Source organism: Macaca fascicularis, chromosome 6 (genome assembly GCF_037993035.2).
Source record: "Macaca fascicularis isolate 582-1 chromosome 6, T2T-MFA8v1.1".
NCBI classification, from domain to species: Eukaryota; Metazoa; Chordata; class Mammalia; order Primates; family Cercopithecidae; genus Macaca; species Macaca fascicularis.
The window spans coordinates 141525787-141548616 of NC_088380.1; the positions used below are offsets into that span (position 1 = coordinate 141525787).

Sequence of the window (22830 nt, forward strand, 5' to 3'; positions counted from 1 at the left end):
TGGCCAGGTTGGTCTCAAACTCCTGACCTCAGGTGATCCACCTGCCTCAGCCTCCCAAACTGCTGGGATTACAGGCGTGAGCCACTGTGCCCAGCCAACAGCATACTCTTAACTAATGGGTCAGAGAAAGAAATCACAAGGGAAATTAGAAAATGTAAGATGAAAATAAAAAACATAATATAACAAAATTCACAGGATGCAGTGAAAGCAGTGTTCAGAGGAAAATTTGTACCTATAAATGCTTAACATTAGAAAAGAAGAAAGGTCTCAAATCAGTAACCTAACTTTATGCCTTAAGGAACTAGAAAAAGAAGAGCAGATAAAGCTAGCAGAAGGAAGGAAATAAAAAAATACTAGAACGATACAAACAAAATAGAGGGTAGAGAAACAATAGAGAAAATGAACAAAATCAAAAGTTGGTTCTTTAAAAAGATCAACAAATTGACAAGCCTTTAGCTAGATTGACTAAGAAAATAAGACTCAAATTACTAATGTCAGAAATGAAATTTGGGACATTTCTACTGACCTTATCGAAGCAAAAAGGGTTATAGGAGAATACCATAAGCAATTATATGCCAACAAGTTAAATAATCTAGGTGAAATGGACAGCACACAAATTGACTCAAGAAGAAATAGAAAACTGACCCATCAGAACAGATAACAAAAGATTGAATCAGTAATCAAAAACCTCCCAACAATGAAAATCTCAGGACGAGGTAGTTTCACATGTGAATTCTACCAGTCATTTAAGGAAAGACTAACACCAATTCTTCCCAAACTCTACCAAAAAAGAGAAGAGGGAAGACTTCTGAGCTTATCCATGAGACCAGCACAAAACATCATAAGAAAAGAAAACTATAGACAGATGTTCTTTAAGAATATAGATGCAAAAATTGTAATTGAGAGAGTAACAAACTGGAGCCAGCCAGAAGCATACTTAGCAGAATTATACACCACGATCAAGTGGGATTTATCTCAGGAAAGCAAGGGTGATTCAAAATACAAAAATCAGTCAATGTAATACACCAGTAGAATGAAGGAAAAAAGTTCACCTCAGTTGATGTAGAAAAAGCATTTGATGAAATCCCACATTCTTTCATTATATATAAAAAAGTAAACTACAAATAGAAAGGAAATTCCTTAACTTGATAAAGGGCATTTATGAAAAAACCCACAGTTAGCTTCAGACTTAATGAGAAAGACGAAAAGTCTTCCCCCTAAGATTAGGAACAAGACTAATATGACTGGTTTCACCACGATTTAACATTGTACTGAAAGTTCTAGCCAGAATCATCAGTCAAGAAAAAGAAACAAAAGACATTTAAATTGAAAAGAAAGAAGTAAAGCTATGAACATGCGTCAGAGATATTGTGGATTAAATTTCAGACCACAATAAAGTGAGTCATGTGATTTTATTTTGTTTCCTGGTACATATAAAAGTTAAGTTTACATTATACTGAGTCTGTTAAGTGTGCAATAGCATTAGATCTAAAAAAAATGTATATACCTTAATTTAAAAATACTTTATTGCTAAAAAATGCCAACAATAATCTGAGCCTTCAGCAAGACATAATCTTTTTGCTGGTGGAGGGTCTTGCCTTGATGTTGATGGCTGTTGACTGATCAGGGTGATGGTTGCTGAAGGCCGGAGTGTCTGTGGCAATTTCTTAAAATAAGACAACAAGGAAGTTTGCCACATCAATCAACTCTTCCTTTCATGAAAGATTTTTCTGTAGCAAGTGATGCTGGTTGTTAACTTATTACCCACAGTAGAACTTCTTTCAAAGTTGAAGCCAATCCTCTCAAACCCTGCTGCTGCTTTTATCAACGAAGTTTATGGAATATTCTAAATCCTTTGTTGTCATTTCAACAACTTTCACAGCATCTTCACCAGGTGTAGATTCCATCTCAAGAAACCAGTTTCTTTGCTCACCCATGAAAAGCAACTCCTCATCTCTTCAAGTTTTATCATGAGATTGCAGCAGTTTAGTCACATCTTCAAGCTCCACTTCTAATTCTAGTTCACTTGCTATTTCCACAACATCTGCAATTACTTCCTCCAGTGAAGTCTTGAACCCCTCAAAGTCATCCGCGAAGATTGGAATCAACCTCTTCCAAATTCCTGTTCATGTAGATATTTTGATCTCTTGTGAGTCCTGAATGTTCCTAATGGCATCTAGAATGGTGAATTCTTTCCAGAAGGTTTTCAATTTACTTTACCCAGACCCATCAGAAGAATCACTGTCTATAAATACTATAAATACATATGCTATGTATTTATGAAATATATTTCTTAAATAATAAGAGTTAAAAGTTGAAATGACTCCTTGATCAGAATGGATATTTTATTAGCCGGCCTGAAAACAACTTCTTCATCTTTTTATACATCTCCACCAGAACTCTTAGGTGACCAGGTGCATTGTCAATGGGCAGTAACATTTTGAAAGGAATCTTTTTTTCTGAGCAATATGTCTCAACAGTGGGCTTAAAATATTCCATAAACCATGCTGTAAACCAATGTGCTGTCATCTGGGCTTTATTGTTCCATTTTTAGAGCACAGGCAGAGTGGATTTAGCATCATTCTTAAGGGCTCTAGGATTTTTGGAATGGTAAATGAGCACTGGCTTCAACTTAAAGTCACCAGCTGCATTACCCCCTAACAAGAGATTCAGCCTGTCCTTTGAACTTTTGAAGCCAGGCCTTACTTTTCCCCTGTAGCTAGGAAAGTCCTAGATGACTTCTTCTTCAGATATAAAGCTTTTTTGTCTACTTTGTCACATTGAACATCTGTTGTTGAGTGTAGCCACTTTCATCAACTCTCTTAGCTAGGTCTTCTAGATAAGGCATTGCAGCTTCTCTATCAGTACTTGCTGCTTCATGTTGTACTTTTATGTTCTGGAGATACGTTATTTTCTCAAACCTCAAGAACCAACCTCTGCTAACTTTCAGCTTTTCTTCGGCAGCCTCCTCTCTCTCAGACTTCAAACAATTGAAGAGAGTTAGGGCCTTGCTTTGGATTAGGCTTTGGTTTTAAGGAATGTTGTGGCTGGTTTGATCTGTCCAGACCGCCAAAACTTTCTCCATGTGAGAAATAGGGCTGTTTTGCTTTCTTATCATTTATGTGTTTACTGGAATAGCACTTTAAATTTTCTTCAAGAACTTTTCCTTTCTATTCCCAACTTGGCTAACTTTTTGGTGCAAGAGGTCTAGGCTTTCAACATGCTTTCCTCACTAAGCTTAATTATTTCTAGCTTTTGATTTGAAGTGAGAGACTTGCGACTCTTCATTTCACTTGAACACTTAGAGATCGTTGTAGGGTTATTAACTGACCTGACTTAAATATTGTTATGTCTCAAGGAATAAGGAGGCCCCAGCAGAGGGAGAGAGATGGAGGAATGGCTGGTCAGTGGAACAGTCCGAACATGCACATGTATTGAGTTTGCTGTCTTATATGGATCCGGTTTATGCCATCCCAAGCAATTAAAACAGTGTGAACCCCGAAAATCTGAGACAGGTCTCAGCAAATTTAGAAAGTTTATTTTGCCAGGGTTGAGGATGCATGCCTGTGACACAGCCTCAGGAGGTCCTGATGACTTGTGCCCAAGGTGGTCAGAACATAGTTTGGTTTTATACATTTTAGGCAGACATGAGACATCATTCAAGATATGTAAGATGAACATTGGTTCGGTCTGGAAAGGTGGGACAGCTTAAGCAGGGAGAAGGGCTTTCAGGTCCTAGGTAGATAAGAGACAAATAGTTGCATTCTTTTGAGTTTCTCATCAGTCTCTCCAAAGGAGGCAATCAGATATGCATTTATCTCAGTGAGTAGAGGGGTGACTTTGAATAGAATGGGAGGCAGGTTTGCCCTACGCAGTTCTCAGCTTGACTTCTCCCTTTAGCTTAGTGATTTCAGTGCCCAGGATATTTTCCTTTCACAATAGTAACATCAAAGATCACTGATCACAGATAACCATAACAGATATAATAATAATGAAAAATTTGGAAATATTGTGAGAATTACCAAAATATGACACAGAAACATGAAATGAGCACACACTGTTGGAAAAATGACACCTATAGACTTGCTTAATGTAGGGTTGCCACAAAAGTTAAATTTGTGAAAAACTTGCAGTGTCTGCACAGTGCAATAAAGTGAAGTGCAATAAAACAAGGCATGCCTGTATCTCTATTTGCAGATTACTTGGTCTTATATATAGGAAATCCTAAAAGAATCCGTATACTCACACACACACAAGAGGTATTAAACAAATTCAGCAAAGTTGCAAGATACAAGATTAACAACAAAATCAATTATATTTCTTTTTTTCTCTGTACTGTATTAACTGAAAAAAATCAATTGTATTTCTATGCACTATCAATTAATAATCTGAAAAGGAAATTAAGAAAATTATCTTTTTTTTTTTTTTTTTTGAGACGGAGTCTCGCTCTGTAGCCCAGGCTGGAGTGCAGTGGCCGGATCTCAGCTCACTGCAAGCTCCGCCTCCCGGGTTCACGCCATTCTCCGGCCTCAGCCTCCCGAGTAGCTGGGACTACAGGCACCCGCCACCTTGCCCGGCTAGTTTTTTGTATTTCTTAGTAGAGACGGGGTTTCACCGTGTTATCCAGGATGGTCTCGATCTCCTGACCTCGTGATCCACCCGTCTCGGCCTCCCAAAGTGCTGGGATTACAGGCTTGAGCCACCGCGCCCGGCCAAGAAAATTATCTTTACAAGAGCATCCAAAAGAATAAAATACCTAGGAAAAAAATTAAGGTAGTGAGAGATGAATACTGAAAACTACAAAACGTTGCTGAAAGAAATTAAAGAGACTTGAATAACTGAAAAGACATCCTGTGTTCATGGAAGAGAAGACTTAATCTTGTTAAAATGGCAATACTTTTCAAAGCAATCTACAGATGCAATGCAATTTCTGTCAAAATTCCAATAGTTTTTTTGTTGTTGCAGAAATGGGAAAGGAGATCTTCAAATTCATATGGATGTGAAAGGGCCCCAAATAGCTAAAACAATATTGAAAACAAGGAACAAAGTTGGAGGACTTGCACTTTCTGACTTCAAAACTGACTACCAAGATATAGCAATCAAAACAGCATGGTACTAGCAATAGGATAGACATATAGACCAAGGGAATAGAACTGAGAATCTAGAAATAAATTCAAATATCTATGGTCAATTGATTTTTTGACAAGGGGGTCAAGACCATTCAATGGGGAAAAAGTAGTAGTCTCTTCAACAAATAGTATTTGGACAACTTGGTATTCACCTGCAAAAGACTGAAGTTTGACACCTACCTCACACCATGTACAAAAACAAACTAAATCAACAACCAAAATATAAGAACTAAAACTTTTAGAAGAAAACAAAGGGGTAAATCTTCATGAACTTGGATTTGGTAATGGATTCTTACACATGACATTAAAAGTACAGACAATAAAAGAAAAAACAGACAAATTGGACTTCATCAAATTAAAACATTCATGCATCTAAGGACACTGTCAAGAAGGTGAGAAGAGGCTGAGTATGGTGGTTCATACCTGTAGTTTCAGCACTTTGAGAGGCTGAGGTGGGAGGATCGCTTGAGCCCAGTTTGAGTTTAGACCAACCTGACGAAACCCTGTCTGCAAAAAATACAAAAATTAGCCAGGTGTGGTGGCATGTGCCTATGGTCCCAGCTACTTGGGAGGCTGAGGTGTGAGGATCGCTTGAGCCTGGGAGGTTGAGGCTGCAGTGAGCCATGGTCGTGCCACTACACTCCAGCCTGGGTGACAGAGCAAGACCCTGTTTTGAGAAAAAAAAAAAAAGTGAAAAGACAATCCATAGAATGAGAGAAAATATTTGCAAATTATATATCTGATAAAGAATTGATATCTAGAATATATAAAGAACTTCTACAACTCAACAGCATCAACAAAACAAGCAACCCAATCTAAAAATGGGCAAAAGACTTACGTAGACATTTCTCCAAAGTAGATATTACAAATGGCCAATAAGCACATGAAAAGATGTTTCACATCACTAGTCATTAGGGAAATGCAAATGAAAACCACAATGAGATACAATTTCACACCTATTAGAATAGTTATTATTAAAAAACAATAAAAAATGGGGCCGGGTGCAGTGGCTCACGCCTGTAAGCTTAGCACTTTGGGAGGCCGAGGCAAGTGAATCAGTTGAGATCAGGAGTTCGAGACCAGTTTGGCCAACATGGTGAAACCTCATCTCTACTGAAAATACAAAAATTAGCCAGGTGTGGTGGCGGGTGCCAGTAATCCCAGCTACTCGGGAGGCTGAGGCAGGAGAATCGCTTGAACCTGGGAGGCAGAGGTTGCAGTGAGAAGATCATGCACTGCACTCCAGCCTGGGCGACAGAGCAAGACTCCGTCTCAAAAAACAAACAAACAAGCAACAACAACAAATGGACAATAACAAGTGTTGGTGAAGATGTAGATAAATTAGAACTATTCTGCATTGCTTGTGGGAGTGTAACAATGGGACAACTACTGCGGAAAACAGTTTGGCAGATTCTCAAAAAGTTAAACATAGTATTCCATGATCTAGCAATTCCACTTCTGGGTATATACACAAAAGATTGGAAAGCGGGGACTCAAACAGATACTTGTATGTGCATACATGTTCATAACCGCATTATTCACAATAGTCAAAATGTGGAAGCAGCCTAAATGCCCATCAACAGATGAATAGATAAACAAAATATGGTAGATGCATACAATGCTATATTATTCATCTTTAAAAAGGAATAGAATTATATTTTTAAGTCAGAAACTAACACATACTAGAAATAGAATTCTGCTATTCTGTTCCCTGTGCTACAAGGTGGAATGAACCTTGGAAACATTCCATGAAGTGAAATAAGCCAGACACAAAGGGACAAATATTGTATGATTTCACCCATATGAGATACCTAGAATAGGCAAATTCATACCATCAGAGAGTAGACTAGAGATTACCTAGGGTTGCAGGGAGAGGGCAATGAGAACTTACTGTTTATTGGGTACAGAGTTTCCATTTGGGATGATGAAATCCTTCTGGAAATGCTAGTGATAGTTGTACAATATTGTGAATGCGCTTAGTGCCACTGAACTGTACACCTTAAAATGGTTAAAAATGATACATTTGATGTATATTTTACCACAATAAAAAGGTACAAAATACTAAAAACTAAAACAAACAAAAAAAACTACTAAATTCTACACTTAAAAATAGTGAATTTTGTGGTATTTAAATGATATCTCAATTTTAAAAATTAATGAGCTGAACTGTTGGGAAAAGAGCCACAGAATAACACCAAAAACAGTAGAAAGAAGGAAATAGTAAAGATAAGAGTAGAAATTGATGAAAGAGAAAATGAAGATTCAATAGAATATATTTAGAAAGTATCAACAAAACCAAAAGTTAGCTCTCAGAAAATAATTATAAAATAAAGAACTTTCTTCATGAGACGATCAAGATAAATAGAAGCCCTAAATTAGGAATTAAAAAGGGAAGTATAGATACAGTAGATATCAGAAATCTAACAATTTTATGCCAATAAGTTTGAAAACCTAGCTGAAATAGATAATTTTCTTAAAAAAATTATAAAACTGACTCTCAATAAGAAAGCAAAAACCTGAAATAAATATTATATATCCTTTAATGGCTATAAAGCATTGTCTTAGTTTAAAATTTCTACTACCCAAAACGAACAAACCTGGACTATATGGTTTACCTGCATGGAAGATATAATTATAAACATATAAAACTGTCCAGGCATGGTGGCTCACACCTGTAATCCCAGCACTTTGGGAGGCCGACCCAGGCAGATCACTTGAGGTCAGGAGTTCGAAATCAGCCTGGCCAACATGGTGAAACCCCATCTCTACTAAAAATACAAAAATTAGCCAGGTGTGGTGGCAGGCGCCTGTAATCCCAGCTACCTGGGAAGCTGAGTCAGGAGAATCACTTGAACCTGGGAGGCAGAGGTTGCAGTGAGCTGAGATTGTGCCACTGCACTCCAGCCTGGGTGACAAAGTGAGACTCTGTCACAAACAAACAAACAAACAAACAAAAAACTATAAAAAAGGTGAAAAGTCAATGTGATAAGTTGGTGTAGGAGAAGATATTTGTAACACATACAACAGGCAAAGCATTAGGATTCAAAATGTATAGAAGATGTCTTCCTGATCAATAAGAAGAAGACAAAACAATACAGCAGAAAATTTGGCAAAAGATTAGAAACAGGCAATTCATAATTTAAACATATAAAAATGCCCAACTTGATTCATAATTAGAGAAACAAAAATTTAAAAATAGGATACTATTTCATATTCGTTAGATTGATGAAGTCTGATAGTCAAAGTGTTAGCAAGGATGTAGAACAAGAGGAACATTGCTGATATTAAAGTAGATTGGTTCAATAACTTCAGAAAACAATTTGCCCATATATAGTGAAGTTAAGACATTCATATCCTACAACGCAGTAATTCCACTCCTAGGTATATATCTGAGAGATACTTTAGACATGTGTACAATAAAACATACAAGAATCGTTTTGAGATATCTTAAAAATGTAAATTAGTTCAGATCACTTCCTTCCTCAAAATCCTCCGAGGCTGAGATTAAAATTCAAAGTCCTCACCAGGCCTACAAGGCATGACAGTTTGCTTGTCTAACCACCTCTCCTGCTCTGCTCTCCCTGTTTCTGTTCTAGCCCTGCTGACTTTGTTGTTCCTTGAACGGCCTCTTTTTCTCCCTAGGGCTCTTGGACTCATCATTCCTTCACTTCCTCAAGGTTTTCCCCCCAGTTTTTATTTTGTCTCGATTCCTGGGTTCAGTGAGACCTCTGTTGACTACCTTTCTTTCCCTCCCTCCCTACCTCCCTCCCTTCCTTCTTTTCTTTCTTCCTTCCTCCCTCCCTCCCTCCCTCCCTCCCTCCCTCCCTCCCTCCCTCCCTCCTTCCTTCCTTCCTTCCTTCCTTCCTTCCTTCCTTCCTTCCTTCCTTCCTTCCTTCCTTCCTTCCTTCCAATACATATTAGATATACGTATTTTGGGCTACATGTGATAACTTGATACATTCATATAATCAAATCAGGATAATTGCCTTAAATATTTATCTTTTTCTTATGCTAGGAGCATTTGAATTATTCTCTTCTAGTTATCTTGAAATGCACAATAGACTGATGTTAACTATAGTCACTTCATTGATCTATTGAACATTAGGTCTTATTTCTTCTCAGTGTATATTTGTAACCATTAACCAACCTCTCTTCATCCCCTGCCCTTCCTGGCCTCTGGTAACCACCAGTCTACTCTTTATCTTCATGAGATCCACTTTTTTAGCTCCCACAGATGAGTGAGAACATGTGATATTTGTCCTTCTGTGTTTGGTTGCTTCCATCTTTTTTAAAATAGCTGCTAGGACTGCCTCTTCTCCAACCTGGTGAGTCCCTTTATCTCCTTTGGCTGGTTTATTTTCCTTCCTGCCTGACATTATATTCTATATACATTTGTTCCAGCATTTATTTCTGTCTCTCCTACTAGACTGTAAGCTTCCTGGGGGCTGGACATTTTCTGTCTTACTCATTGTTGCATTTCCCAGTGCCTAAAATGATGTTTGCTTGGTACAGGGTGGGTGCCCAATCACAGCTCTTCCAGTGAGTGAATGGAATTGCGTGATAGTCAACATGTGATGGGAAGGAAACACTTGGATGACACAAAGCGTACTTCTTGGTAAAAGCAAAGCCATTAGAGTTGTAGATGCATGAAAAGAATTTGAAGAAGATTGGTTCATAAACTAAAAGAATATTCTTCAGAAACAGATTGAATATGTATGATTAAGTTAATAGATTAAACAGAAGTAGATATCTGTGTATTTCATCTATATTCCTAAAAGTTTGTATATTCAAGTTGGTCAGAAAACTCTTGGGACCTTCCCTTGGGAAACCTTATATTCAGGTTGAGTTGCAGTATGCTAGAGCCTATACAGTCATTCTGTCTGCCAGTCAGTCATTCCCAAGTACCCAGGGTCACACCCAGCCCCAGGCATAGGGCCACGGGGTAGGAAGGACAGAGAAGGGGAAGGGAGTCAGGCACACTAAGTGTCCGCTGTGTGCCAGGAACTCTACCTGGGTTTCTCTGTCACATGGGTGACTTAGGAGCACCCCTTCCAGGGCTCAGGCAGGGAGCAGGCCAGAGCTCTAGGGCTGTGCAGCTCGGTCTGACTTCTCCAACCTTTGCTACCCCTGTAGCTCTCGGAGATCTTCTTTGTGTCCATCTGCACATCTGAGTTGTCCATGAAGCTCTATGTGGACCCCATCAACTACTGGAAGAACGGCTACAACGTGCTGGATGTGATCGTTATGATCATTATGCTTCTCCCCTATACCGTCCGCGAGCTCATGGGCAGACAGTTCAGTTACGTGAATATCGCTGATGGCATGCAGTCCCTGCGCATCCTCAAGCTTATCGGCTATAGCCGGGGCATCCGGGTGAGTGCGCTGGGGGTGCCATGGTGCTGGGAGGGCAGGCTGTAGGCCCATTTGCCCCGAAGGCCCTAAGGAAATAATGACTGTACTACCATCTTCCAGTTGTTGAGTCCAACGTGTGTGGCAGGTTGATCTTTACCAATATTATCTCATTTACTCTTAAAACAATTCTAAGAACGGTATTATTAGCTCCATTTTACAGATGAAGAAATTGAGGTCACCCAGCAGTGAAATGTCAGAGCTGAGATCTGAAAGGTGTGTCTGACTCCAGAGGCCACATCTGAACTTTTCCTCTCTCTTGTGCTGCGAAGTGCCTGATTTTCTTATGCTACACATCCTTTGAACTACATACCCAGGACGCCTCAGCTTTTTGGTGGCCCAGGCCACTAGCTGCTTTCCCCAAATAGCTGAGAGTCTGCTGCTGTCTTGCTGGGAATAGTCTGTGCTTCTGTAAGGTGGCTCTAGAAGGGCTACTGCTGCTGAGAAGTCTTTCTGGGTTGCTGAAAACCATGGAGTGACCAACACTCCCTTGACTCAGAGGCTTCAGAAAGAACCTCAGGGCTGCCCCCCTGCCCTGAATCGTGCCCTCAGGCACTTGTCCTGTGCACAGTAGGTTCACCTAGCTCTGCACCCAGTGTCCATGCTTCTCCAGGCGGGGGCTGGTCTGGGTTCCTGTGTTCAGTCAGGGTGTGTTGACCTGTCCTGTCAGGGGCTGCCCCTCGCCTGGGCTTTGGTGGCTTGCTGTCTAGGGCCTGGCCCCACATTCTGGGAGCCCCAGGCCTGGGTAGAGAAGAGAAGGGGAGCGTTAGAGGTCTCCCCTGCCACGCATACACCTTCGTTTGTTTCTTGCTGTCATGTAAGCAAGCGCCTGCCTGTGTGTGTCCCCTCTCAAACAACGCAATCCAGCCTGCCCTCTCCTTCTCTTCATGGCGAATCCTCTGGGAAAAAGTGTCTGTACTTCCAGTCCCACTTCCCTGTCCATCATTTATGCCCTAGCTGCTTTCCCTACACTCCAGAATATCTAGCCTCTCTGAGGTTGCCAGCATCCTCCTTGTCTTCAAATCCAGTGGCCAATTCCCTTGGCATCCGTGTCACTCCTTTCTCTTGGTTTTCCTCCAGCCTGACTTGTCAGGAGTGTTTATCCTTTGCCTGGCTCATACACGCTGTTTTCTCAGGATGGTCCCTGAGTTCTCCTCCTCTGCTCCCTCTGCACATCCTCTCTGGGTGATCTTTTCCACTTTCCAGGACCCTCCACCTGCCTACCCCTCTCTCTTTCACCTTTAGACCCAACTGCACCCTGGGCATCTCACAGGCTTCTCAAATTTGATGTGTCTAAACTGAACTTGTCACTCACCCCCATCCCCAACCTCAAATCCCAAACCCTGGCTTCTCCTCCAGTTCGTTCTTTCTTTCTCTTTCTTTCTTTCTTTCTTTCTTTCTTTCTTTCTTTCTTTCTTTCTTTCTTTCTTTCTTTCTTTCTTTCTTTCTTTCTTTCTTTCTTTCTTTCTTTCTTTCTTTCTTTCTTCTTTCTTTCTTTCTTTCTTTCTTTCTTTCTTTCTTTCTTTCTTTCTTTCTTTCTTTCTTTCTCTCTCTCTCTCTCTCTCTCTCTCTCTCTCTCTCTCTTTCTTTCTTTCTTTCTTTCTTTCTTTCTTTCTTTCTTTCTTTCTTTCTTTCTTATACTTTAAGTTCTAGGGTACATGTGCACAATGTGCAGGTTTGTTACATAGGTATACATGTGCCATGTTGGTGTGCTGCACCCATTAACTCATCATTTACATTAGGTATATCTCCTAATACTATCCCTCCCCCGTACCCCCACCCTACAACAGGCCCTGGTGTGTGATGTTCCCCTTCCTGTGTCCAAGTGTTCTCATTGTTCAATTCCCACCTATGAGTGAGAACATGTGGTGTTTGGTTTTCTGTCCTTGTGATAGTTTGCTGAGAATGATGGTTTCCAGCTTCATCCATGTCCCTACAAAGGAGATGAACTCATCCTTTTTATGGCTGCATCGTATTCCATGGTGTGTATGTGCCACCTTTTCTTAATCCAGTCTATCATTGATGGGCATTTGGGTTGGTTCCAAGTCTTTGCAATTGTGAATAGTACCGTGATTAACATACGTGTGCATATGTCTTTATAGCAGCATGATTTATAATCCTTTGGGTATATACCCAGTAATGGGATGGCTGAGTCAAATGGTATTTCTAGTTCGTGATCCTTGAGGAATCGCCATACTGTCTTCCACAATGGTTGAACTAGTTTCCGCTCCCACCAACAGTGTAAAAATGTTCCTATTTCTCCACATCCTCTCCAGCACCTGTTGTTTCCTGACTTTTTAATGATCACCATTCTAACTGATGTGAGATGGTATCTCATTGTGGTTTTGATTTGCATTTCTCTGATGGCCAGTGATGATGAGCATTTTTTCTTTTTTTTTTTTTCTTTTTTTTTTTTTTGAGACGGAGTCTCGCTCTGTCGCCCAGGCTGGAGTGCAGTGGCCGGATCTCAGCTCACTGCAAGCTTTGCCTCCCGGGTTCACGCCATTCTCCTGTCTCAGCCTCCCGAGTAGCTGGGACTACAGGCGCTACTCAAGTAGCGGGGCCACCTTGCCTGGCTAAGTTTTTGTATCTTTTAGTAGAGACGGGGTTTCACTGGGTTAGCCAGGATGGTCTCAATCTCCTGACCTCGTGATCCGCCCATCTCGGCCTCCCAAAGTGCTGGGATTACAGGCTTGAGCCACCGCGCCCGGCCCGAGCATTTTTTCATGTGTCTGTTGCCTGCATGAATGTCTTCTTTTGAGAAGTGTCTGTTCATATCCTTCACCCCCTTTTTGATGGGGTTGTTTGATTTTTTGTTGTAAATTTGTTTGAGTTCTTTGTAGATTCTGGATATTAACCTTTTGTCAAATGGGCAGATTGGAAAAATTTTCTCCCATTCTGTAGGTTGCCTGTTCACTCTGATGGTAGTTTCTTTTGCTGTGCAGAAGCTCTCTAGTTTAATTAGATCCCATTTGTCAATTTTGGCTTTTGTTGCAATTATTTTGGTGTTTTAGACATGAAGTCCTTGCCCATGCCCATGTCCTGAATGGTATTGCCTAGGTTTTCTTCTAGGGTTTTTATGGTTTTAGGTGCCACATTTAAGTCTTTAATCCATCTTGAATTAATTTTTGTATAAGGTTTAAGGAAGGGATCCAGTTTCAGCTTCCTACATATGGCTAGCCAGTTTTCCCAGTACTATTTATTGAATAGGAATCCTTTCCCCATTTCTTGCTTTTGTCAGGTTTGTCAAAGATCAAATGGTTGTAGTTGTGTGATATTATTTCTGAGGGCTCTATTCTATTCTGTTGGTCTATATCTCTGTTTTGGTACCAGTACCATGCTGTTTTGGTTACTGTAGCCTTGTAGTATAGTTTGAAGTCAGGTAGCATGGTGCCTCCAGCTTTGTTCTTTTTGCTTAGGATTGTCTTGGCAATGCGGGCTCTTTTTTGGTTCCATATGAACTTTAAAGTAGTTTTTTTCAATTCTGCGAAGAAAGTCATTGGTAGCTTAATGGGGATGGCATTGAATCTATCAATTACCTTGGGCAGTATGGCCATTTTCACAATATTGATTCTTCCTATCCATGAGCATGGGACATTCTTCCATTTGTTTGTGTCCTCTTTTATTTTGTTGAGCAGTGGTTTTTAGTTCTCCTTGAAGAGGTCCTTCATATCCTTTGTAAGTTGGATTCCTAGGTATTTTATTCTCTTTGAAGCAATTGTGAATGGGAGTTCACTCATGATTTGGCTGTCTGTTTGTCTGTTACTGGCGTATAGGAGTGTTTGTGATTTTTGCACATTAATTTTGTATCCTGAGACTTTGCTGAAGTTGCTTATCAGCTTAAGGAGATTTTGGGCTGAGACAATGGGGTTTTCTAAATATACAATCATGTCATCTGCAAACAGGGACAATTTGACTTCCTCTTTTCCTAATTGAATACCCTTTATTTCTTTATCCTACCTGATTGCCCTGGCCAGAACTTCCAACACCATGTTGAATAGGAGTGGTGAGAGAGGGCATCCCTGTCTTGTGCCAGTTTTCAAAGGGAATGCTTCCAGTTTTTGCCCATTCAGTATGATATTGGCTGTAGGTTTGTCATAAATAGCTCTTACTATTTTGAGATACGTCCCATCAATACCTAATTTATTGAGAGTTTTTAGCATGAAGAGCTATTGAATTTAGTTGAAGGCCTTTTCTGCATCTATTGAGATAATCTTGTGGTTTTTGTCTTTGGTTCTGTTTATATGATGGATTACATTTACTGATTTGCATGTGTTGAACCAGCCTTGCATCCCAGGGATGAAGCCCACGTGATCATGGTGGATAAGCTGTTTGATGTGCTCTGGATTGGTTTGCCAGTATTTTATTGAGGATTTTTGCATCAATGTTCATCAGGGATATTGGTCTAAAATTCTCTTTTTTTGTTGTGTCTCTGCCAGGCTTTGGCTCAGGATGATGCTGGCCTCATAAAATGAGTTAGGGAGGAGTCCCTCTTTTTCTATTGATTGGAATAGTTTCAGAAGGAATGGTACCAGCTCCTCCTTATACCTCTGGTAGAATTCGGCTATGAATCCGTCTGGTCTTGGCCTTTTTTTGGTTGGTAGGCTATTAATTATTGCCTCAATTTCAGAGCCTGTTATTGGTCTATTCAGGGATTCATCTTCTTCCTGGTTTAGTCTTGGGAGGGTGTATGTGTCCAGGAATTTATCCATTTCTTCTAGATTTTCTAGTTTATTTGCATAGAGGTGTTTATAGTATTCTCTGATGGTAGTTTGTATTTCTGTGGGATCGGTGGTGATAACCCCTTTATCATTTTTTATTGCTTCTATTTCATTCTTCTCTCTTTTCTTCTTTATTAGTCTTGCTAGCAGTCTATCAATTTTGTTGATCTTTTCAAAAAACCAGCTCCTGGTTTCATTGATTTTTTGAAAGCCTTTTTTTGTGTCTCTATCTCCTTCAGTTCTGCTCTGATCTTAGTTATTTCTTGTCTTCTGCTAGCATTTGAATGTGTTTGCTCTTGCTTCTCTAGTTCTTTTAATTGTGATGTTAGGGTGTCAATTTTAGATCTTTCCTGCTTTCTCTTGTGGGCATTTAGAGCTATAAAGTTCCCTCTACACACTACTTTAAATGTGTCCCAGAGATTCTGGTATGTTGTGTCTTTGTTCTCATTGGTTTCAAAGAACATCTTTATTTCTGCCTTCATTTCGTTATGTACCCAGTAGTCATTCAGGAGCAGGTTGTTCGGTTTCCATGTAGTTGAGTGGTTTTGAGTGAGTTTCTTAATCCTGAGTTTCTAGTTTGATTGCACTGTGATCTGAGACACAGTTTGTTTTAATTTCTGTTCTTTTACATTTGCTGAGGAGTGCTTTACTTCCAACTGTGTGGTCAATTTTGGAATAAGTGCGATGTGGTGCTGAGAAGAATGTATATTCTGTTGATTTGGGGTGCAAAGTTCTGTAGATGTCTATTAGGTCTGCTTCGTGCAGAGCTGAGTTCAATTCCTGGATATCCTTGTTAACTTTCTGTCTCGTGGATCTGTCTAATGTTGACAGTGGGGTGTTAAAGTCTCCCATTATTATTGTGTGGGAGTCTAAGTCTCTTTGTAGGTCTCTAAGGACTTGCTTTATGAATCTGGGTGCTTGTATTGGGTGCATATATATTTAGGATAGTTAACTCTTCTTGATGAGTTGATCCCGTTACCATTATGTAATGACCTTCTTTGTCTCTTTTGATCTTTATTGGTTTAAAGTCTGTTTTATCGGAGACTGGGATTGCAACCCCTGCTTTTTTTTTTGTTTTGTTTTCCATTTGCTTGGTAGATCTTCCTCCTTCCCTTTATTTTGAGCCTATGTGTGTCTCTGCATGTGACATGGGTCTCCTGAATACAGCACACTAATGGGTCTTGACTCTTTATCCAATTTGCCAGTCTGTATCTTTTAATTGGAGCATTTAGCCCATTTACATTTAAGGTTTATATTGTTATGTGTGAATTTGATCCTGTCATTATGATGTTAGCTGGTTATTTTGCTTGTTAGTTGATGCAGTTTCTTCCTAGCATGAATGGTTTTTACAATTTGGCATGTTTTTGCAGTGGCTGGTGCCAGTTGTTCCTTTCCATGTTTAGTGCTTCCTTCAGGAGCTCTTGTAAGGCAGGCCTGGTGGTGACAAAATCTCTCAGCATTTGCTTGTCTGTAAAGGATTTTATTTCTCCTTCACTTATGAAGCTTAGTTTGACTGGATATGAAATTCTGGGTTGAAAATTCTTTTCTTTAAGAATGTTGAATATTGGCCCCCACTCTGTTCGGGCTTGTAGAGTTTCTGCCGAGAGATCCGCTGTTAGTCTGATGGGCTTCCCTTTGTGGATAATCTGACCTTTCTCTCTGGCTGCCCTTAACATTTTTTCCTTCATTTCAACTTTGGTGAATCTGGCAATTATGTGTCTTGGAGTTGCTCTTCTCGAGGAGTATCTTTGTGGCGTTCTCTGTATTTCCTGGATTTGAATGTTGGCCTGCAGCGGCAGCAGGAGGAGATTCTGCAGCGGCAGCAGGAGGAGATCAGCAGGCTGATGCACATACAGGTGAGTGGCCCCTGCAGGCAGGTGGACAGATGGGTGGATGGATCATCAGGCTGATGGGATGGTGAGGAGGAGGGGCCGTGGTGCCTGTGTAGAGAGCAGGTGGCCTCAGGCACCTGCAACCTTAGGTAAGACAGCCGCCTTCCTCCCATGTTTTATAGAATCAGCCTTTACTGTTGGCATTTTTGTGTTTCACTGGACCTCTCAGAGTGTTGAGTGCTGTGATTATAATATCTCCCTCTGTTGTGGGCAGAACTACACTGCTGGGCCCTTTGGGGCCAGGCAGTCTGTGCTGAGGCTTCTTCCTGAGGGCTCACTGGGTGCCAGGCAGCCATGGCCCCAGGCCACTGAGTGGACAAGGATGCGGAGGCTCTGATAGAGTGTCAGACAACCTTGGTTTTCTCAAGTTCCTTAAACCAGAGCAAGAATGAGCAAACCAGGCTGGAGATTTTCTGTCAAGCATGATGCAACCATGAGGGACCAGGGTGAATTTTCCCTCTGAGCCTGAGTGCTCTGAGCCTCCCATGCTGAGCCTCGGGTGCTCTGCTAGGCCTCCCTCCCTTTTTGGGTGCATCCTTCCTTGGCCTCTTCTCTGGGGTGGAGACATGTGCCTGTCTTCACCGTGCCAAGGTTTGCCCAGGGTTGGGAGAGGCTGCGCTGAGCCTCAGTTGGACTTCATGTGCTGCCTGTCCTCAATGGTGACCGCCTCACCCAGGAGTCCAGGTTCAGAAGGGAGAGGAGGGAAGCAGAAAGGACTGGTGGCAGGGAGGGCTTCCATGTTGGAAGAAAGGGGCAGGGGCAGTGACCAGACTGGCACCTCAAGGCTGGGGACACTGGCTGCTGGCTCAGTGCACCTGTCTTTTCTATGTTGTGGCAGAGGCTCCTGCTGGCCAAGGGCTGTATCCCAGAGCAAGCTGGCCTGCTTGGGGACTGCTCAGCCTTTTGCCCTTGTAGGCATGCACAGAGACCCTGGGCATGCAAGGGGCAACAAGCACACACGCATGCACCCCAGGTTTGGCCTCATGGTTTTTCTGTCATTAAGCAGGGCCTTGCATCCTAGAGTGATTCCCTGGGGATCACCAACCACCCTGAGCTGTGGCTGTCCTGTAGCCTTGGGATGTCATAGGACCTCAGAGCCCCAGAGGCACAGAAGTGACCCTGGATAACATGCCCTCTGAATGTTGGCTGGCCTGCTGGCCAGAGGGAGCTGGACCTGCCCATGGTCGGCACTTGCACCTCTGAGCTAATTTGTATTAATTCAAGTCTAAAGGAGCCCTTAAATAAAGGGCTACAATCTCAGAGCCCAGAGATGGCACTCTGGCACATTTTTGGCTCCTGACCCCAGATTGATTAAAATGACACTCTGCCTTCTACCTCATGACAATAAACCTGCACCATGAGGAAATGTTGTTTTGCACAGAGATGCACGAATGTTCATCTGCGTTTCAGCCTGGAAACAACCTTCAGATGCTGGGCTGTGGTGTGAGCATTAGTCCCCCTTCCTCCCCGCCTCCTCCTCCTGGGGCCGGATCATCTTCCACACATCCAAGGGGCTGTGTAGGAGGGCTCCCTCCAAGCACTGGGCCTGGGCATCTGCTTTGCCTGGAGCTCGTTTCCACATCCAGAATGCCCCAGGGCTGTGGCTTGATCCAGAGCCCGGGAGAGCTGAACTGGGTACAGGGAATTGCCCCCCGCAAAAGAATTTGGGAATTCAAAATCACACATCCAATGGGGGCCACACTATGGGCCTCAAAAGCTTAGGACTTCCTCAGGAGGGAGCTACCGGCCTAAGGGGAACTGGGCAACCCTCTCCTAGGACTGGATTTCCGTACCTTTCTGGACTGTGCCCTAGAAGGCCTGCGTGGATTGTGCTTAAAGAATTTGGCCAAATCCAGCTGTCATGGGTCCTATATGGGGCTCCCAGGAGGGCGTGTCTGTTCCTCCACTGCTGCTCTCAAGGTTGCTCAGCTTGGACCTTAGGTGGCGCCAGCTTATGGGCCGGCCTGGAGGTGGGAGGCCCAGCCAGGTCTCCCCGCAACTCTTCTGCACAGGCTTTGGGTTCTACTACCCAGTGTTCCTCCCTTCCCACTAAAAACCTGATCTGCAGACCACATCTCATCACAGCTTTTTTTTTTCTCATGAGGATTTACTGCTTTCGTCTTAGTCCTTGGGAAAGAAGTTCTGCCTCTGTTTAGTGGGGAGGAAGGCATTAAGAAAAAAAAAATCTTGGCTGGGCGCGGTGGCTCACACTTGTAATCCCAGCACTTTGGGAGGCCAAGGTGGGTGGATCACAAGGTCAGGAGATCGAGACCATCCTGGCTAACATGTGAAACCCCCATCTCTACTAAAAATACAAAAAAAAAAAAAAAAAAAAAAATTGCCAGGCGTGGTGGTGGGTGCCTGTAATCCCAGCTACTCAGGAGGCTGAGGCAGGAGAATGGCGTGAACCTGGGAGGCGGAGCTTGCAGTGAGCCGAGATCGCGCCACTGCACTCTAGCCTGGGCGACAGAGCGAGACTCTGTCTCAAAAAAAAAAAAAAAAAAAAAAAAAAAAATCTCTGCTCTTTTGCAGTTAATCCAAAAACACTTATTTTCTTTTCCCAAGGAGAGATGGGAGGCATCTGGTGTGCATTCACCCCTGCAGGCAGTGCCAAACCGTTCCGCACGCAGGGCAGCCTGGGACTCTTGGACTGTCTCTGTTTCCCAGGTTACCCCAAACTGTCCAAACTGTACTGCCTTGTTTCTTAGCTCTAAGGACCTCCTTTCCTAGTACTAAGCCAGCAAACAGTCTCTGTGCTCAGGGTCATTGGTGGTTGAAGGTGGTGGCATGGGGCAAAGGCCTTGAGAGTTGGTCACAGCTCTGCCATTGTGTTGGAGTGTGACCCTGGCCAAGACAGTTTGCTTCTTTGAGCCTGTGACCACTCATTTTGAAATGGGAAGAATGATAACACCTACCTACCTTGAGGTTATGTCTGTGAAATGTCTAGGTAGGTGAACATGCATTGAGTGCCTACTGCATGCAAGACTCCAGAGCAGGAAGAATGAATAAGGAGTCATACACGGTGCTCCCAGAAATGGGCAATGTAGTGGGGAGATAAGACAAATGCCCATTTCATATGGGGCAAGACTGAGGTTACAAGACAGGGACCTACCTGTGAAGACGGGGCCCACAAGGACCAGGGAGCCACATTCCTCTCGGCCCTCTGTATACTCACTCCCAGGGTCGTTCCCCTACTCCTCCTGGGCCTGGGGCAGAGAGCATTCAGGGCTGGCCCTCAGCTGAGAAGCAGGAGCAGGATGCCCTGAGACGACCACACAGTCAGGTTGGGGTTCAAGTGGAGTGGTCACCTCAGACCTGAGAGAATTGACTGAGAGTGGATGTCAGACATTGGTGAAGCACTGTTAAATGGATCCAGCCCTCAGTCTGGGCACAGTTCTGATTCACTTCATTAATTCATTAGTTTATCCAACCAACCAACCAACCCACCCACCCACCTACCCTTATTGAGCATCTGCCTTGTGCCAGGCATGGCACCAGTTGCTGGGGACAGCTGTGAACTGGGCAGAATGGACCTCTGTCCCTGGAGCCCACCCAGCCCAGCAGCACCCTCGCCTACCACAGTGTCCCTGCCTTGCAGACGCTGATCATTGCTGTGGGACAGACAGTCTACACTGTGGCCTCTGTGCTCCTCCTGCTCTTCCTCCTCATGTACATCTTTGCTATCTTGGGCTTCTGCCTGTTTGGATCTGCAGACAAGGGTGACCATGAAAACTGGGGGAACCTGGCTGCGGCTTTCTTCACCCTCTTCAGCTTGGCCACGGTACTGTGTTTGGGAACAGTGGTGAGGGCAGGGGCCTTGGGAAGGGACAGCCTAGTTGGTGTGAGTGTGTGGACATGTGGGGCCTCACATGGGGCTTTCCTCATGTCCAGGTACTCATTTGGGCCCAGGGAAGCTGGGGTCTGTTCCCCATCACAAGCCAGCTCCCTGCACAGGGCTCCATCGCTCTAGGCCTGTGATTCCTTAGAGTGCTTCTACATGTCTCACAGGGCGATCAGACTTTGCAGAGTTCTCAAATTCATTTGGATTCAGTTTAATTTATAAATGAAACCCATGTCACATAGCCTTTTGGGGAACCGGCTGTCACAAATCCACCTAGAAGAAGCATGTAAAACCCAAATCTAGAAATCTAGATTCTGCTGGACTCTGGAAAGAGTGGGGTCTTTTCAAAGGTGGGCCTGGCAGAGAGGCAGTGTCTTTCTGGGAGGGTTGGGAGGCCTTGAGAAAAGAGACCTCGAGGCATGTTGGTCAGTAGCATCCCCAGCCAGGTGTGCTCTGCATTCCCAGGCCATCACGTATGTGCTGGAGCCAGTGGACTGAGAGGTGTTGAGGGGATGACGTGGAAGAAGAGCCACCCTCCTCCTCAGTGGGCCTGGCACTCCCCTAGTGTAGGTGAAGGGGAGGCCTGTGCCACTGGGCCTGGGCCCTCAGCATACTCTGCCCTGTCTGAGCAGGTTGATGGCTGGACAGACCTGCAGAAGCAGTTGGACAATCGGGAATTTGCTTTGAGCCGGGCATTCACCATCATCTTCATCTTGCTCGCCTCTTTCATCTTCCTCAACATGTTCGTGGGTGTGATGATCATGCATACGGAGGTGAGGCCCCGCCTGTGAGGATCGGAGGTCAGGGCAGGTGTGGCACGTGGAGCTGTAGGGCAAGTCTCCAGGGAGGACCTGGAGCTGTGTAGCTGTGACTTCCCAATGAAGTGGAGTAGAGGAGGCCAGTTGGGCCTGTCCCTCACCCGGCCCAACTCTCCTTCCTGAGCCAGTGCATTTGCCTTGCCTGCTGATGGTGGTCAACAGGACGGTGGGGCCTAGGAAGCCTCTGCAGCTGCAGTTGGCAGCTTGAGTGGGGGCTGGCACTGTGTGGGGAAAAGTGCTCCTGCTGAGGGCCTGAGCAGTGGTGCAAGGCTGAGGAAGAGGAAAGACTAGGTCTGGGCATGTAGCAAGAGCCTGTAGTTGACCTCCATTGTGTGACTCTCTAGGACTCCATCAAAAAGTTTGAGCGAGAGCTGATGTTGGAGCGGCAGGTGACGCTCATGGGAGAGAAGCAGGTGATTCTGCAGCGGCAGCAGGAGGAGATCAGCAGGCTGATGCACATACAGGTGAGTGGCCCCTGCAGGCAGGTGGACAGATGGGTGGATGGATCATCAGGCTGATGGGATGGTGAGGAGGAGGGGCCGTGGTGCCTGTGTAGAGAGCAGGTGGCCTCAGGCACCTGCAACCTTAGGTAAGACAGCCGCCTTCCTCCCATGTTTTATAGAATCAGCCTTTACTGTTGGCATTTTTGTGTTTCACTGGACCTCTCAGAGTGTTGAGTGCTGTGATTATAATATCTCCCTCTGTTGTGGGCAGAACTACACTGCTGGGCCCTTTGGGGCCAGGCAGTCTGTGCTGAGGCTTCTTCCTGAGGGCTCACTGGGTGCCAGGCAGCCATGGCCCCAGGCCACTGAGTGGACAAGGATGCGGAGGCTCTGATAGAGTGTCAGACAACCTTGGTTTTCTCAAGTTCCTTAAACCAGAGCAAGAATGAGCAAACCAGGCTGGAGATTTTCTGTCAAGCATGATGCAACCATGAGGGACCAGGGTGAATTTTCCCTCTGAGCCTGAGTGCTCTGAGCCTCCCATGCTGAGCCTCGGGTGCTCTGCTAGGCCTCCCTC

At 43.6% G+C, this 22830-nt stretch overlaps 1 protein-coding gene across 1 annotated transcript in view; it reads left to right on the plus strand.

Annotated features, from left to right (window-relative positions):
- The window catches only part of CATSPER3 (cation channel sperm associated 3), a 45546-nt gene that overhangs the window by 21064 nt on the left and 1652 nt on the right, over positions 1–22830 (plus strand). Inside the window, exons 3-6 of the mRNA XM_005557811.5 lie at positions 10263–10502; positions 20750–20932; positions 21625–21765; positions 22155–22274. Coding sequence (XP_005557868.2) covers positions 10263–10502; positions 20750–20932; positions 21625–21765; positions 22155–22274 — 684 coding nt within the window. The remainder of the gene's footprint in view (positions 1–10262; positions 10503–20749; positions 20933–21624; positions 21766–22154; positions 22275–22830) is intronic.